General features: G+C 43.0%; 1 protein-coding gene across 15 annotated transcripts in view; it reads left to right on the top strand.

Moving 5' to 3' along the window:
• The window catches only part of ARPP21 (cAMP regulated phosphoprotein 21), a 200,057-nt gene extending 198,131 nt beyond the window's left edge, over positions 1-1,926 (top strand). For all 15 annotated transcript variants that reach the window (XM_054190877.1, XM_054190879.1, XM_054190882.1 and 12 more), the window contains one exon: positions 1,111-1,926. In XM_054190877.1, the coding sequence (XP_054046852.1) occupies positions 1,111-1,368 (258 nt within the window). In that variant the 3' untranslated portion in view covers positions 1,369-1,926. The remainder of the gene's footprint in view (positions 1-1,110) is intronic.
• Positions 1,927-18,709: the final 16,783 nt, after the last annotated feature.

Raw genomic sequence — 18,709 nt, 5'->3', positions numbered from 1 at the left:
TGAATTAAATTTTCGTATTGCAGAATGGTCTTTATTATTTCATTAGGACAGCGTGTGGCAGGAGGCCTCCTGATAAATACGCTTCTAAGTCAAAGTGGTTTCTTTGCTTCCTGTTTACGTATTAGTACTCCAGATTTTCATTCTGAATTGGGAATACTTCAAATGAACTATTTATTACAGCCTGCAGTGCGGGTAAAATGTCACAAATGAAGAATGAATTATACTTCTTCCTGTGAAGAAAATGAATTTAAAAAACAAAAGACAGAACATTGGGGTTTTTTGGTTTTGTTGGGGTTTTTTTTGCCAGTGCAGTGTTGTTTCCTGTAATGAAGTTGAGGGCTTTGCCTGAAGCAGTTAAAAATTACTCATCTGTGGAGACTCCTGCCAAGGATCCCACCGTGTCTTCCATAACAAGCTGTAACCAGATAGATTTTTGTTTATTGGGTTTTGGGGAGAGCGAAGGCAGTGGCTTAATTATTAGCAAGTCTGCAAGTTACCCAGACTTACTTCCCCAACTCCATACCTGGTTTCTGTGAGATATGGCGAGAGCCTGTGAGAAGTGGCCTGTGCTTGCGTTTCCTGCTACTCCCTCTGGAAAGTTAAGAAACTAAATGACATCTGATTCATTTTAATAGATTGCACTGATTGAGCAGCCATTTGCCTTTTCCCTCGGCTTCTCTGAAAACGTTACAGCAACCCAGGTGAAATGGGGGAATTGCTTATGAGTAAAATTTTCCCCTTACATCTTCAGAATTACTATATTGAAAATGTGTTTTAAAGGTTAATGATTAAGTTAAAGGTTTAGACCTTTATAAATGGCCTATATATACTGTTTGCACTGATCCCAGAAATTCGTATTCAGCTAGATCACGACAGAGCCACTTACTGGACCTGGGAGCAGAAGGATTTCTCTTTAACCCTTCTCTAACAAAGAAAACCCTCAGGGATGAGAACAGTTCTGAGCTGCAGAAAATGACGCATTTTGGCAGAACATGTTGTATATTCAAATTCAGCTAGAAGGAAGATAGGGACACTTGGGATCTAGACCTACTTTAATTTGTTTAGTACTCACTATTGTTTTTTCTTACGTCTTTCCGTATTCCTACCTAGGTGCCAATGACCCAGGGTTCTCAAGGATTGCCGCAACAATCGTATCAACAACCAATCATGCTACCTAATCAATCAGGTCAAGGAACACTTACAGCCACTGGAATGCCTGTCTACTGTAATGTCATACCTCCTGCCCCACAGAACAACCTACGGTTGATTGCCCCACACTGCCCCTCCAATAACGTTCCAGTTATTTCTGCCAGCTGCAGGACAAACTGTGCGAGCATTAACAATGCAGGGTGGCAGGTGAAGTACTGACACTGTGGCTTAGTGTGGATATACGAGGATAGCGGTGCATTATTTGACAAATAACTCATGGCCTTCAAATGAAGAGGAACACAACAGGATAATCAGTTGAGGACATAAGTACTGACTATGCTCAAGTGATTTGCTGCTGGAAAAATCTGTAAAAAAAAATAAAATAAAATTTTGAAAAAAAAAAATGTTTGCTGGTTAATGGTGCATATTTTTGTCATGTCTGCTAGGTATGCCTTTATAGCTTAGCTAGTGACATGAATTCATTGAGGTAAGATTTTTTCCTACCACGGAACACCACTGTGTAGATTGTAATATCCCTGATTCGGATTAGTTTTGTACTTTGTGTTGAGTTTGTGAAGCTAAAAGTATTTAAAAATATAATAAAATCACATTGTACCAAAGCTGTAATGGAAATGAAAAAAATGAGAACAAAAAAAGAATTACTGAATGGAAGGAATAATTTATATACACTATAGAGTTTTTTATGGATATATACTGTATTGTAGTGCTTAATCACAATAAAGTTATTTGACCTCATGGAGAAAGGTCATGTTTCTACCACCTGCTTGGTCTCCTCTCTGTTTTGGAATGAGTGAACTTCCCTTTGGTTCTACATGGTCTTGTTTCAGGTGAACCTAATGGGGGAATGATGCTTAACGGGCTCATGGGAGTTTGGTGAGAAGGCAACATACGTGTGTCTTAGCATGCAGTACCGTAACAGCTAAGACCACTTAGAAATTGTAGCATAGACACCCAGAAAGTGTTCAATGACTGATGTACTGGATCATCTTAAACTAGGTTTGTGCTTTTCCTATCCCTTGGACCAGAAATGTCACAAACGCAATTCACTGCTGCTACGAGCTTCCACTAAGTCATACCTCTTCAAGAGGCTGTACAACAGTTGTAGGTAGGAAGACACAGATGTCCCATGATACCCCATCCACTTGCTTGAAGATCAGTTGGTACTGCTGTCCCAACCAGAGTACCCAGCAATTCTTCTGCTACGTAGAGATACTCTACCCAATTATTGGTACTCCACTTATAAAGCTGTTTTGCAACAAAAAGACAACAACCCAAGAATCTGCTCCATCATGTTCAAGTAGTGGGGATGAACAATACATTTGGGGGTTTGGCTCTTAAAACATGCCGCACAGGGGTTTGCGAGAAATTTTTAGAACTTCTTTTAAATTCCTGTGGCATTTCTCATTTTTATGTCCATGTTCACTCAAATTCCCAGCTTGTTCTGATAAATTATTCTTCATTCATAAATTCTGCATGGAGTTCCTCATTCTGCTTCGATGATGACAGTATTTGAGTCACAAATGTGTTTACCAGACAAAAGCCTGTGTTGTTTTTCACTTAAGCTGCATTTTTGATGAGTTTTGAACACCTTTAAAATAGGTAGGAGTTGAGCACTGCAGAATTATGGATATGCATCATGAAAAAGCCTGAGATCCTTCTGTGTGTAAAATCTGTATGTGTCATAGTACGATTTTAGGTACACCCAATATGACAGCAGCCCGGAAGGCCCTTGACCATTGTTAATCTGAATGTGAAACAGCTTTTATTTTACCTTTAAGACAGGTGGCCTTTCCTTTACACACTTCAGCTGTGGAAGCAGGAACTGGGAGGGCAACAACCCATATTTAAAACATTTTTCTTTTCTATACAATGAACAGATATCTTTCTGAGTTCAGTCTTTTTTTACATGTGTCTTAAAGTGTGGAATACAGTCCTATGGGATCATAAGAAAGCCAAACACTAAATTTTATGTAGTGTAATCATGATTCATTTGCTGAGAGACAGTCAAGAAATGAGCAGGTAAGTAAACACAATGCACTCTTCAATTAGAGGTGAAATGCCTTGGGAGAGCCTCCTGATTGATTTTTTTTTTCCTTTTTTAAATCGAGATACTGCATTTGAATTTTGCCTGGAACCCCGAGCTCTCATTTCTGATGCCTTGCATTGTATGGCCTTCTCTCCTACCATTACTATAATTACACATAATTGGGTTTGCTGCTGCTGAATGAATGGGTATCCTTCTCTGTCAAGGCTCCAGAGTCCGGCAGGAGAGGACGTGCAGGTGACCTTATGCAGGACAGTTGTGTGTAGCCAGGCTGAACGAGCCTGGGGGGGACAAATCTCTGTGCATGCAGTGTCTGGACTGAAGAGACCCTTTGGTGATCACTATATTTAGTCCCATTTTTTCTCTTCTCTGAACCGCTCCTGTTACCTTATTGAACTTCCTTCTCACCAGAGAACTATGAATGAATTGCCTGGTTAAAAAAAAAATAAATCTGCCCTCAGCATCATCTATCGATGGTCAGCTGGGCTGTAGACACTCTCAGTAGTGATGGGGAAGGGAGTCAAAAGACAAAGCCTAGGAATCTTGCTTCTGTAAAGATACAGTTTCCTCATGTCCTTGTGACACCGTTTGTCACATCCCCTTGGCAAACAGCAAATCCCATGATTGGCCATGGCCGTGAATTCCCATGATTTACCTGTCTCTGCCCGTTCAATGACCAGCTCGCGTAAAACATGCAAATAGCCGCGGCAGCAGGGATCCCACCGACTGACTTCTCTCAGCCTGGTGGCAGAAGCTCCTACCTGCGCATTCAAGCGCCTTCCTGCTGAAATAAGACTATGGAAAATTGAGCAGTTTCAGGAGGAGGTCACAGCCACCCACTCCAAAATGGCCTACATCCTCTGATTGTCTCACTCTCCAAAGAGTTTGAATCTCCTTAGGCATAAGAGGAAACTGAATTGATCTCCCTCAGCTATGGGGAATGCCCTAATTATTAAGGTATCACATACACCGGGGAGACATCTCACGTGGTGGTGCACATATTTGCTTTATGCTGGAAGCATTTACATTTGAAGACAGACAATTCCGTTTCTAGATCAAGTGAAGGAAAAAAAAATTCTCAAAATTTGTTTTTTTAATCAATCATACAATATTTTAAAGTCTTTCTCCTAAACTTTTTGTTCATTAATAAAAATAAAAATATTTTGAGCTGGATTGTTTAGCAGCCTTCTGCTATTAAAACAGAGATGTTTCAGCATTGTCAGAAGGTGAGGAGGAGGAAAAAAAGAAGTGACCTGCAAATACACGTAACAAAAATGGCTAGGTGAAACTCAGTGCTTTTTTTTCTCAGTCCTTTGAAATATTTTGTGGGCAATCTCCATAAGAGGAGTGCTGTTAGACTCACTTGGCCAAATTTAGTTCAAGCAACTCAGCAATTGGTCACCTTGAATTCAGAGCCCAGCTCCTAATAGTGAAATGATTTACAGGCCGTGCTCCTCTCCTGTGGGGTTGCTCTGTCACACTGGGCTTGTTTTGCTCTGGTCTTCCCTTGGAATTTGTCAGGCCCAGGCAGCTGCTCTGCCGCAGCCCTGTTGGGGTGCTAGGGTCTGTTTGTTGCATTTTTCCCTTTACCTGCTGTATACTTGCTTTGGTAGTTGTTTATCGCTTTCTCTTTTTTTTTTTTGTATTCTGAAGCTGATGGAAAGTGCTCCCAAGGGCCCCATGCATATCTAATTTGCCACTGTTTTTTTAATTTGTATTCTACTGAGAAACCAAAAAGGCATATCCTGGATTAAGCTGACTGCATCAGATGACACTGATCAGCCTTTTGGATGGGTCTAATTCATGTGGGCTGTAATTTGCAGAGGCTGTATGTCCTAACGGAAGCCAGATGCCATTTGCTATTGTTTCGCCCTTTGTGCTGCTCGAGAAGTCAACGATTTCCTTCTAAAACTGTATTCCCTTATGTTTCTGTTTAACTCCGCGTGAACAGCTTCCCGTACTGAAGGAAGACTGCATAAATCACCCCAGCAGCAAGGAATGGAAACGCGAGGGGAGGCCGTAGCGTGCCCAGAGCATCTCACTCTCTGCCCTGTTAGCTGCTCTGTAGCCTGGTGACCTGCCCTGGCATGGCCATTGAGGGCTTCAATGACATGGTTTCACTGGCATTCCCAAAAGCGATACAAAATGTGCCACCGGTCAGTGTCCTTTCAGCCCTCCCCTTCACAAGGTTGTTGAGCTGTGGCACCTTTGGGATAACTGGGGAGTTTTCTCCCTTAACACTCCGTGGAGGTTCTCTGGTGGAGGGAGGTGCCCGCCCAGGGCTGAGAGCTTTGACTTGCTGTCTCCCAGGGCTCATCTCTTGACTGGAAAGGAATAGGGAGGATTAAGGATTCCCTTAATCTTCAAGAGTATGCTACTCATGCTTAAGCCCACAGACTATGCTTTAGAAATGCTCACAGCTTCAAAACCTGCTTAGCTCATGTCATCTGAAACTACATTTCTGGCGAGGGACATCACCTTTTAGCCTTAGGCAGCGGCCAGCTTAGGGCAAACATTGAGCCAAGCTCTGACTAGTGCTTCGACAGCAATCCTACGAGCCTCAAGCGCTATTCAAAGCTGTGTGGCAGGCAATAGAAATGCCTTGAATGTTTTGGAGGGGAAGAAGCCTCACCGCATCACCTGTGCCCAGCGTAGTACAGGTGATGCAGCAGTTTCGGGCATCCCTGCTGCCAAAACAGGGCAAAGATCCTCATTTCTAATTGAATTCATGCCCCTGGTTTGCTGTAAGAATATACTCTCTTCCCTGCTGGTTCCTTTAATTCTTCAGAAAAGTGACTATAATGAGCCTTTGAGGCAGTGGATTGATGGTTAAATAATTAATGCCACACAGTGATCCTGAGGACAGTTGGCCCAGCATTCGATGAATGCCATTAAGTATTGCTATACTGCTATATGTTTTGCAGAGTTAGGCTTTGGGTGGAATGCTGCTAAAAAAAAATAAAATACTGCTTTCCAGTGCACGTCAGAGGGAGAATCAAACCCCACTCTTCTGGCTCTTTTTACAATATATAACCAACTCCTCATTACCTCTCCTGATAAAGGGAAAAGCAGACATGAGAGAAAAAAATAAATTGCTTATTAGAACAGCAGTTTCCAAACAAAGAAAACAGGATAAGAGCTCTTTTTTCCCCATATAGAAGCATATAGACAACCTGTGGCATGTCTTGCTGCAGGACATCAGCTGTGGTTTCAGAAACAGCCTGAAGAAATATCTCCATATCGTTGCCCCATTCTTAAACCTTTCCCCAGACACTACGCGAGATGAGCATTGTGCTGGGGATCAACCCCTGACCTGGCCAAATATGGCAGTTCCGTAAAGCAATATTTGTTACCCAATACTTAATAAGCAAATAAAATAAAAATTGGTATCACCTGACAGAGCCCATCCTGTGACAAAACCTGTAAGGGTCAGAAGGAGGAGGTGAGGCTAACCTGGGCTTAATTTTTATCAGTTCGTTTAGTGTCAAATGCCCCTGCCTGCATGAGTAACTACGACTGGCCTTACGCAGCTGCTTCTTCTGCTCTTCAGAGTAGGATGTAATGCCATGTTGAGGATGAAACAAACCTTCCAGTGGGAAGTGCCTCATGATCTTTTCATCGTCTTTAATTTCTTCTTTGTAGCATATAATTGTTCATTATTGTTGTAAAGGTTAATTATGCGCAGGCAGTGCTTTTGTGCCGAGTTATTTGCTTTAGTTGATAATAATTATTTTATTATTTTTCAGGTGTCTTTCGGTGTATAGTCTGTTGTTTCATGTCCAAAAGTCCTGGCTTTCCTGAAAAAAATACAAACCAATAAACCCTATTCTTTTCAGGTATAGTTGCTACTAAGAGTGGTTTTTATAGTAATTTGTTGCCGATTTAAAAGAGGTTAATTGATGTAGGAATTTCAGGAATAAAGTGCAAGAAAGCACCTGAGACTAGCTTTCAAACTGAAGAATAACGGGTGTTCTGGGTAAAATTATGGATGGCTTGTTGAAAAGCAGTATTCAGTTCTTCCCTGATTTTCATTTGGAGAGATCAGCTGCGAACGTACACGTGCTTAATGAAGCACTACATCTCAGTTCATTCTTGTGTTTTTAAAGAATAATTTTGGAGGCTGCAGATTTAGGAAAATAAGTCAAAGAAACTTTGCCTTTTATGTTGTGGATGCAGTTTTACAAAAGACAGTTGTAAAGAGGAAACGTAAGGAGAAGATAATGTTATAGGAAAGATATATGCTCCCCAGTACAGAAATTATCTCCATTGAAGTCTACTAAATATATCCCTAGAGAAATGCTTTAAAAAGGTCCCCTCAAAGCATGCTGTGTATCTTGAGATGAAAAGCAGACTTCACAGTTCCCAAGGCTACATGGGTTTTTTTAAACCCTAAGGGTGAATCTAGGCTCTTCCCATATCCAGGTTTTGCTTGCAAATCTATGTCAGATCATCTCCACCATCATGGAAAACTGCTTTTATCTGCATGGAAAACATGAAATCCTTTGGTAATTTTTTTTTATTTTTTTTTTTAGGTAGTGTCCACTGGGCCACTGAGCGTGATAGGAAGACTAAGTGAATTGATGGTAGACAAGACTGAAAATTTTCTGCTTAGATTAGATTAATTTTGACCTCACCAGGATCAAATCTTATGACAGGAGGAGCTTGTTGGGGAAAAGGGCTCTCTGCATGTGTGTGCATGTCAGTACAAATTTTTTTGACAGAGAAAAAAAGAATTGTTTGGTTTTTTTCTAAAGCCTTTCAATTAAAAGAAAAGGTTTTACAAAATTTCTCATGAATCATGCTCGTGTTTTCCAAGCGAAGTGTTGCTGATTCATTGAGGGCATGATTTAGTCATGGGACATGATGTCAGGAGGTGGGTGGGCACAGTACAATCCTTTGATGTGCAAAACTTAATGCAGTTATTTGCAAAACAGATGATCTTATCTAAGAACCGAAGAAGGAAAAAATTGACATTGAGATCAAACCTTAAATGGTAAATCTGGACAAATTTTACTGTAGAGATAAAGACTTATCAAATACATTAGAGAATACGTCCACAGGGGAAAAAAAAAAAAAAAGAAATTACTTTCAACACCTCAGACTGTGCCACCCATTATAAAGGCTGGGAGATCAGAACTTAAAGCAAAATGCCGGATTATTTGTAGGATTCCTATAAATAACAGTTCAGAGCAATTCACACGTACGCTCTCAGTTAATTGCATTAACAGTAAGTAAAATGGAGGCCAACCAGCATCCAGAATCTCCCTGACCCAAATTTTCAGTGAGGGTCAAATCTTGAGTACGCTGAAGCTTGAGGTGAGGTTTCTCTCCTGCAGAGCAAGCAGGAATGCATTTGTATGAAGCTGACATGTGGCACTTGAACCAAGCTCCGGCGCACATTAATGGCCACTCTTTCATTTTGTTTCATCTGTGCAGATGAAACACTGAGACATACAGCGTGCTGTAATTCGGAACTGCTTCAGGCATCCACAGTCCCGCTTCCCACTGGGTGCATAAGCCTGTTGGGCAACATAATTCCCATGGCTATGGGTTATGCACAGCTTGATGCTTCTTTTATTGGCATGGATATCAGAAAACCACATGTCATGGGGCTCCCTGCCATCTTCCACTAGGCTGAAATTGCCAGAGAGTTTCAGAAACTACAAAGGGGTCCAAATTATATGGAAGACACTCGGGTAAATCTGGATGCTTGGATAAATCTGGATCCTTCCTGCTGTCCTGGGGATGGAGAAGGGGGAAAAAAGATCTGCTTTAAATATTTCTTGAACAGATTTTATCATCCCAGTCCACTGGGACTTGAAGATTATATGTAGTTGGCATGTGGTGGAAGGAGTTACTGCTGATGTGCGAATAAAGATGTTGCAGACATCAGAGCTGTCACACACACAGCAATGGAGTGAGCTCTGGACATGAAGCATTCATACTGCCTAGGAAAAATTTTGATCTGAGAATTGTTTTATTTATTCATGCACTTCTCTGCTCTCCTGGACTGGGGATGTATTTTTTAGAAAGCTGCCTTGTTCTACAGCAGATGTTCTGTGGTACAGAACTAGAAGCGTTGCCCCTCTTTGCTTAAGAAATAATTGGGTTTTGGATCGAATTTTTTCTTGAGTGGGAAGGCTAATTGTCTGAACAGATGTATGTATCTGTTTAGCAAAAATGTCTGTTAGTGACAGTAACTAACATTGTCCAAATACGAGTGTGTAAAGGGAAGCTGCAATTTTTTCTCAAACCACTCATCCAGCGCAGGACGCTTCTGGTGTAACTGTAATTTATGACCATTCTTCTCATCAATAAAGCATGTTTTTTTTAAAAAAAAAAACAGCGGGTAAGGTTTAACTACAAAGGTACCGGTGGCTCTTTTAAAACATTTTTTGTGCAAAGAACTACGTCTTTTTTGTGAGAACTGAAAATTTCTTTCTGCATTGAAAAGCGGCAGAAATACCTGAAAGCCAGCTGCAGTGGCAAAGCCTTTTTACTCAGCTCTGCTACGATGAGCTCTGTGGGTGTTGTGAGACAGCTACGAGTGGCTAAAAGAGAAATTTTACTGCATTTCTTTTTTCCTTTTCCCTTCCTCTTTGTGCTGCCCCATTTTGTTCCACGTAAATAAGCCCGTGCTGCTGGGAGCTGGGGTCGGAGGGGCTCTGAAATGTCGTACACAGGAAACAAACGGTTTGCAGATCCAAGCGAGAGAGGTGTGATGGCGGCTAGTTTTTGGGAGCACGCAAGGAGGTTCAGAGCAGATAACACGCCGCTGTACGCTTCGGGCATGTGTGCCGAGCCCCTGGAGATCAGCGTGCCCAAGTCTCTGAAGCTGCTGGCTGAAGTGAGGAGCCCCGGCTTGTGCCTGCTTGTGAAGGCACGCCAGCACCAGCGTGAGAGACGTGTGCGACCTGATACCAACGAGGCTCGCAAATGAAGTCCCACCCTGCCTGCCTGTTCTCCGTGCCTATTATGGGCCGCGCTGTAGTGGTCTTTGTACAGCAGAAGCATGAAAAAGCCAGCTGTGGCCATACACAAGGTGCCAGGGAGGGCATTTCTAATATCAGCAATATGTATAAGATCAGTAGAAAAAAGGATGCCTAACGCTCTGGCACCCTTGAGATCCAGAAGGGAGATGAAAGAGATGCTAATAACCACACTATGGGACTGGTTCTGTGGGAGAGGACCGATCCTTTGAGCTCACACAGAAACACAGGCAGAAAAGGCACCGTTAGAGATTCTCAACCGGCGCTACCGACAAAGAATATTTCCCTTTGCTGCTGCTGCTTTCATTAGAAGACGAGCTATTATCCTCAGTTTTTCATGAGAAAGACATACCCTTTAACAGAGATCTGTGAGGATGCCATATTCTAGGGTGGAATGAATCACTCTGTGTAGGTCCCCGCGCCTCTCTCAATAGGGGAGCCGAGATAATTAGTGCAGCTTGACGTCTAACTTCTAGACACCAAGAAGTGGCATAAATGATACCTAGGGCACAGAAATCATGCCAGGTAGACCAATGATAACTACTGGATTGCCAACGCCCTGTGCCGACTATCGTTAAAACACACAGACACACATACACCCCACCCCCCAATATTTTACCAAAGTGGAGCACAGGCTTTTTTTAAAATGAATCAGTGCAGCGTGTCTCACGGGTAGTAGTTGGAGAGAAGGCCTGAAGGTCTGGGATGCGCTCTCACAGAATGACATTTCTTCGGAATTAGTAAAATCTTGAGCTGTGGGAAGACCAAGGGGAAGTGCTGGGATGTGATCTTTGCCGCTGACAGATAATGGAGCAAGGGCTTTCAATTCAGTGCGCTGTGGCTGGGAATCCCAGAAAACCAAGGGTCACAACCGTTCTGTTTTTCAGCCTATTACCCACCGTATTTCTTCTCAACAGTCATTCATCTGTGTCTGGCTTCTCAGATGGTCCGTTTCAGAGTGAAATGGTGGCTGGCAGCTTGTAAGAGAATCTGGGTCCCACTCCAGCCTACGCAGGAGTTAAGACCCTGACAGCAGAGACCCACGTTGTTGGTGGCTTTCAGAGAGCAACGAATGTCATCTGCAGGCCCAACTGCCTCGACAGATGCACATTCCTGTCAGTCAGCTTTGGTCCACATCCACACTTAGCTTGCAAAGAGCGCCTAATGCCGATGGCCCTAGACATGCAGTTATGTGACCTTCTGGTCACTTGTGTGGACTGAGCCATCCTGGCATCTGTGAAGCTCAGCGTCACGATAAAGCAGGCGTCCTGCTCAGTAATCTGCTGCGACACTTAATCCTGCATTTGTTTCTTGCTTACTTACCGCAGCCGAGCCAGGCATTAAGAGCCCCCCATGCCTGTGGCGCTGGAATCCGGAGCTGAGCTTCAGCAGGCGGCGTTGCCTCCTCCCAGCCAGCCCCGAAAACTGCTTGGCAAAGCCCAGTGCAGAAGTAAGCTGATACGACCAGTGTAAATATTGCACACGCTTGGCTTTTAGAAGAAGCAGAGCCCTCCAGGGAATGGACAGAACGACTTTGCCAGTGCTGCTTTTCCAGTCTGAGTCAGAGTAGACACGTTCTCCCCAAAGCTGCAAACCAGAGCCGTGTCTTGATGGGTCCAGCTCAGCCAGTGGAGTGGTGGCAAGGCAGGCCTGAGGGGCTCCTGCACAGGCATGCTGCCGGGCTCTGGTCACGCCTCTCTCTGCTTTTAAACCTAAGCTCGCTCCACTGTTCAGAAAGCACTAACTTTAGCTCCCCTCAGAAATGTTAGACTGCAAGCTGCGGGGCAGGGTGAGAGCGGCACTGGGACGCACTTGCGTTTAATGCATTGGATGCTACTATATATGGTAGCAGCCTTTTTTTGATCTATTCGTGTTCATCATGGTGCTCTAGAAAGAGGTAGGACATGTATAGAGTTGTTTTACACTGACATTAAGTCCTTCTGCAAACCTTGCTAATTAAAATTGTGTTGTGTTCCAGTTTTGTTACGTATTGCTATCAGTGCGTGTAAGATAGTGGCAAACACCAAAACCAACATGGACAAGTGTAAATAATTAGCTAATTTAGTGTTGTACTTGAATGCTTTTTATTTATTTTCTCATTTTTATTTCCTTCTTCTTATGTGTGCTTTCTCAGCTGTACATTTTTGTAAAAATGCCATTAACCATTGAACATCAATTAGAGAAGGGAATAGTTATTTTTCAAGCACAGTCACCATCTCTGAATTTCTCCCGGCATTTTGTAGATTTTAAATTCACAATTTCCTAAGCTTAAAATGTTTGGGGTTTTTTTTTTTCTTTAAAACGATTTTCATAGCTACAAAATGCTCTTGCAAACGGAATGTGGCATTGAAAGTATAAAAACAGCCAAGACACTGGAAAATATATTTTCCCCCTAACATAAGGTATCTTACATGCTGTTGGCACTCAGGCTAGCTAATATGCTTTTTGGCTAAAATACCCAAGATACTAAATGTGGCTTTAATTGGTACGTCTCTGTGAAAGAGCATTCTGGTTGAATGTGTGCCGTAGAGCCGTCCATTACAAAACATAGACGGGCAGGAGAACTGCCATCTCAAGGATTAGATTTACAAAGTCCTTGCAATTCCTGGTTTTACACAATGTAATACCAGTGTGAGCTAGAGCCGTGAACTTGCATTAAGGCATCAATGGTTTGCACAGCTATGGCCATCTTCGTGTAGAGATTCAACTACTAGTGTGTGCTGGTATCTAGAAATAACAGTAGTGGCATTGACATGCAGGAAAATGAGGATAGTTTTGTCTGTTGATAACGCAGGGCTTCATGATGTATATCTGCTTTTCCCTGCTAATTCCTGTTCTGTTTTACTACAAGTCTTAAAATTTCTACCCTCTTTCAGGGGAACTGCTGATCGTATAGGAAACCCTCTTCAATAGCACCAAACTCTTGATAATAATTTTCCCCAGATGTTTCATTGTATACTCCCTGTGTAAGGAGCAAAGCCTCATCATCTCCTAGCAGATGGAGCCACTTGGGTGAAGGGGTTTGACCAAGATCATGCAGGGAGTTAGCAGGCAACACAAAACCAGAAAACAAAAAAAGTGCAAGAGTGCAAGAGAAATACCAAGTTCCTCCATGCAGCTGATGTTAAAACTAGGAGACATCAGCATGGTAATGCTCAAGGCTGTAATGAATTCTTTGTCCCCAGTGTTGCAAAGGAGGGTGTAGGATGAATCCCAGAGGTAGGATTCATGCCTTGCTCATTCAGAGCAGCTTAACTTCAAAGGAAAGGAGCAAAACATGTGTGGGTCCACCCCTGCCTTCTCTCTCTGTATTTTCTTGATCAACTAATTTTTTCTCTTAAGAAGTGGATAACAGGGTGGTTGATATAGTGGCAACAGGAGAAATCCAACTCAGCCAGCTTATAGAACATGACTTTTCAAGATGTCAGGGTTTTTTTTTTTTATATATATATATATATATATATATAAAAACATATATACTTGTTCTTTTGGTTGTCACTGAAATAAAGTTGTCCAAAGTTTGGAGTGTAGCAGGACCTGAGAGAGCTGAGAAAGCTCAAAAAAGATGGACAGATGTGATTTTATTTTTTTTTAACTACCACAGATCTAGTGAAACAAATCAAATACAGCTTTAAAACTTCCCGGCTTGAACTTCTCCTCTTCCCCTTCCCTCTCCCTGGGGTTTCTGTTTTAGAGCTCTTGAACTGATTTGTTGAGACAGATCAAAGTATAAAGTATTTCTCAGCTGGTCTTATTTCTCTCACTGGATTGTAGTGGCAGGAGACAGGCAGCTCATTACAACTGGGAGAGTGCTCCTGTGAAACCAACTTCATTACAGCTGGTAAGAAAAATAAGATTCTGCTGGAGCCATAGTTCAGTCTCACCATCACAGAAAGTAAATTATTTTAGAATGAATAAATAATGTCACACTGCTTCTCATTAGCATGAGGCTGAGTATTAACATGATGTTAAATACATCTGAACTGTACTGTTTCTGTCTGGTACTGTGAAGCCTTTGAAGTACATCTTGGATTTGTCCAATTTCAAGCTTGTTTCCCCTGTGCTTGTTCTTTTTCTTCCCTCTTCAACAGTGCTTCAGTGAACAGAGGGGATCGGGAGGGGGGTGACACACCTCAATAGCGCCTTCTCCAGGTGCTGACTGTATTTTGTAAGTCACCACAAAGTATTGGGTCTGGGTATGTTTTCAGGGTGCAGGAACATGGTTATCTGAACCCAGATGTGGCTCATGATTTTTTTCCAAGGGTGCATCACGGAGGCATAGCAGTATAAAGCAGGAAACTCAGAACCAGACAGAGTCCAGACCCGTTGGCTGTGAGCTCCAGTCTAAGAGCAGCTCAGAGCAGGCAGGTTAGGAGGTTGCTTCTTGCTGCAGACCATGTGTGCGAGCCATCTTTCCATAAACTCCTGTCAGACAAGGGGCAGGACAAGCTTTCTGCCTTTGCCCCCTGCCCTCGTCCTTCCCCCAGCACAGGCCCTTAGCAGTCCCAAAACAGAAAAAAAAAAACCAACCCCACATTGTTTTAACCAGGGTCAATGCCATGGTGCGCTGTCAGCTATGCAGATTTTATGGGTAAGGCAGCAGGAATGATGGCTCCATTCAGCAGCAGAGCTCATCTGTAAAATTATCCCCTGAAAGAGCAAGTCATTGAATGAATTTTAATCTGAAAAAGTGGAAGGAGGAGAAGAAAGAGAAGGGAAATGACCCAGCTAAGGCCACAGTTCAGTAGCAGGGATAGGAACAGATTTCAGGTCTCCTGACTCCCGTGAAATCATGCCCAATTCTGACATACGTTTGAGGTGCACATGGCTTTACAGGTAAATTGAGACACAGCATGTAGGAAGCAAAATGGAAGTGCCTTTAGTTGGAAAGAGACTCTCCTCCTGAGGGTTTGTACTTAGGTTTCTGCTTAAATGCAGCATGATGCAAGTTGTGGGCTTATTTCCTATCTTTTTCCTCCACATAAAACAGAAGAGAGCAAGAGAAAGATATGTCCCTGTAAGGAAATGTAACTATATTATATGTCAGCTGGTGGCAATTTTTTGAGTTGCAGGACTGGGAATTTTGGGCAGTTATGGTTAGACCACGGGAGATATCCTGGGCAAAGACGCAAGAGGTACTGGTGCTGGCAGGGGAGCTAATGTGGCCTAGGTGGGCACGCAGCTCCATTTGAAACCAGTGCAGCTGTCCCATCTACCCAAATGCTAAACTTTGCTCAGGATCTGCTGCAAGCTCCCTCACAGAGTATGTCAAAATGTGGGATGGAAGTGAGGGTTGATCCAGAGTTCATCTGCTAAAGGAAAATGTTGAATGTAGACAAGAGAAGGCAAAGGGCTGAGACAGATTTCCAAAGCCGGGATTTCTGCCCCTTGTATTGCAGCTGGGGAATGGGGGGAGAAGTGCTGGTGGAGCCAGCCATGTGTATCATGCAATAACTTTTTTTCTTCGTGCCCCAGTGTTCATCTCAGTAACAGCAACCTGTTTTTCTACGCTGGTGGTGTAGAAAAAGCAGACGATCACGTACAGGATGGAAAATGAGCTATGGCTTCATGCTTTACCTATGCTATCCTGCATGCTGAGATTTTAATAAGCGTACCACATAAAACTGGATGACAGAGCAAAATAAGGCTGTGCCATGTAAGCTCAGAGGTACTGGACTCCTAGGTCCTCTGGAAAGGAAGGACCAACAAAGCTGTGGTGTTAATGCACGGTCCTGAAGAAGGTCTGAAAAATGTTAGGTTCCCTCCCCACCACCGTCTCAGCAGGCCTACTGTGAAATTAAATTTCCCCAACAAGACAAAGTTTGAAGAACACAAAGCACATGAAGTCTCCTGGGGAGGCTGTATTTGAAAATTGTGTCCTCAGTTTGCTGTAGTTTGAAAACATAAGAGTGGGCTCATTGGGATTTCCCCTACGGTAATGTCACACTCTGATAGCTCATTCATCTCACCTTTTGAGGGTGCTCCCACATGAACACATACATCAGTGGTCACTGTGGGGCCCAGGACCAAAGTCAGTGCCTTTGCGGGCACATTTTAAGCACATGGAATAGCTAAGCAGAAATAAAAGCGTCATGAAGGTCAGTGGTGTTTTGTGTGAATACAAACCTAAGCATGAAAACAGAGAAATGAAAGGGACCTCCTGTGTCAAGGAATCCTGTCCAAGGCACTGTGTCATCCTCTTGATTTCATCCATGGATGACTATAAAACCATATAGGCATTTTGTCCCCCTTCCCCCATGTGCATGGTTTGGAGCCATGCCCATCCAGTGCTTTGAGACCTCCTGATTTCCAAACATCTAGCACAGAGAGATTTGAGCTGGTTTTAAACAGGAATGGTGGGGCCTCTGTGGTCGCAGGGGTTGATCCAAATCTCTGTTTTCCTGACTGTGTTTCACAGTTACTGTTCAGCTACCTCAAGGACACCATTTTAAGTAACTGAGTTGGGGAGTTGAGGCTTGAAAAGCTATGTCAGGAGGCTGTACCCATGTCATGCATTTTTTTTTGTCCACAGTCACTTTCCCAAGCTGAGGATTGACCTGCATGCAGCACCCTGTTGTTTCCTGAGTGGTCCCTGCTCCACAAGCACTTCTACAAGGGGCTGAGGAAGGGAACAAAGATTTAACTAGCAGCAAATGTGTCAGTGACCCTTCACACTGCTGCTCCAGTCTTACAGGAATGCTCCAAGATCAGAAAGAGACAAACATCTTACTCTATTATCATGCTTTTGATCAGATATACCTCCCAGATGAAATCTAAGCATCACAGACAAAGTCTGTATTCCACAAACATCCTTAAGAGTTTTGCTGTTATTTCAAGGGGATTTGGGCTTCATACTCTCTGATTAAGTCTTAGCTTTGTTGGGCAGCAGCTGTGGATTACTTACAGCCATTGGTGGTGGTGATGGGGCAGCTGTGTATAATTGACCTTCCTCATGGTCTGTAGTCCTTCCTCTGGAAGGAAGAAAATGGTGGGCTGAGCAGAGTGCTAGAAGTCAGTCCTGGTGAGTACTAATTCTAGTTGCTACTCTATCTTGTAATTTTGGTATCTGAGATGTTGTGATTGTTTTGAATTGGTTTCCATGTTGACGCAATGCAGATAAACTTTTCCTGCTGTAGTGGGCAGGGATACTGTTATCAATCAGTTGGTTAATATTGTGAAATATTTTGGAGGGGATAACATGCACACTGGGGAGATCAAACTGTGAGCACTGGTACAAAGTTCTGTGTATTACAAAACTTCCCTGCATCTCCCCAAAGCTGGGTCCCTGCCTTTTTCTCCTAGCCCCCCAGTCCTCCTATTACTGCTCTTAGAAACTCCAAATACAGAGTATTGCTCAAATCCTGCTACCGTGTAGCCCGACTACCAGGTCAACCCCATTTCCTTAGTCCTTGTGCTATTACACACTGAAGTTCCTACTTCATACAGACCCTACCTGTTTGCTCCCCTTTATTTTGCCTAAGTCTAGCTGCTGGGCAGAACAACCAGCTGCTGAGGGTTACTGGTGTAAAATGGTAAATACACTGCAGCTGTGATGGATTGGTGGGCTTGGCCACACTGAAGTGTCTGTGCAGGTATTTCTGTAGGATGGGCGCTAAATAAGACCCACCACTGCATTGGCAATATACACCCTTAATGTGAATATGCACATTGCCATTTCTAGAAAGGTTCTCGCAATAGTGATCAGTAAAAAAACAGGTCATGCTTACTAGCGGTGCTTGGAAGTTCCTTCCTGCTTGCTGGCTCCCCACAGAGCTACATGGCATTTGTGTTTCTTTTTTTGCTTCTCTCTTCTTTTTTTTTTTTTTTTTTTTTTTTTTAAAACCTTCTGAATGTTGGGTATCCTAAGCTTTTCACTACTGGGAATGACCAAAGTAGAAGCGGAGCTTTCACTTCTAAGCACATATAATTTTGATTCTTCCTGTGATTTTTGACTTGCTGCTAGCAGAGAGATCAGCAAAGGATACAAAAAGAACTTTAAAGCTGGCTTTTTTTTTTTTCAAACCCATAACAGTAGATATGAGTATGCTCTGCCAAAGTTGCATGACTTTTGTTCTTCATTAGGATGTGTCAGACAGTACTGAGAACAGAAGGGGCTCAAAAATGCCACCACCTAGTAGCAGAACTGTCCTCGGGGTTATCAGACTGAGACAGTATTTTCCAAACTTGCTTCTTTTTTTGGATTTAGGAAGGTGCAGTATCCTGTTCCCATATCATACAAGCACTAGTGGGTGCCTAATTAACACATCAAAATAGAGTGGTAAGTCCCATAGTTCAGGATGACTAGAGTTAATTGACACATGTTGGAGGCGAGGGTAGAAGGTGGTAATATTACAGCTCGCTTCCTTTCTAGAAAAGAAAAAGTGGGCATGAGATTTCTGAGAAGTTGCATTGCTTCCCTTCAGAGCAGCACGGGAAAGAAGCAGTACTTTTCTGGAAGTGTAGGAAAGTATTGCTGTGGTGCTTTTGCTCTGTTGCTAGGGATGGC

The sequence above is a fragment of the Rissa tridactyla genome, chromosome 2, assembly GCF_028500815.1.
Source record: "Rissa tridactyla isolate bRisTri1 chromosome 2, bRisTri1.patW.cur.20221130, whole genome shotgun sequence".
NCBI classification, from domain to species: Eukaryota; Metazoa; Chordata; class Aves; order Charadriiformes; family Laridae; genus Rissa; species Rissa tridactyla.
Note: the sequence above shows the minus strand (reverse complement) of the source record. Positions and strands in the feature narration are given on the sequence as shown.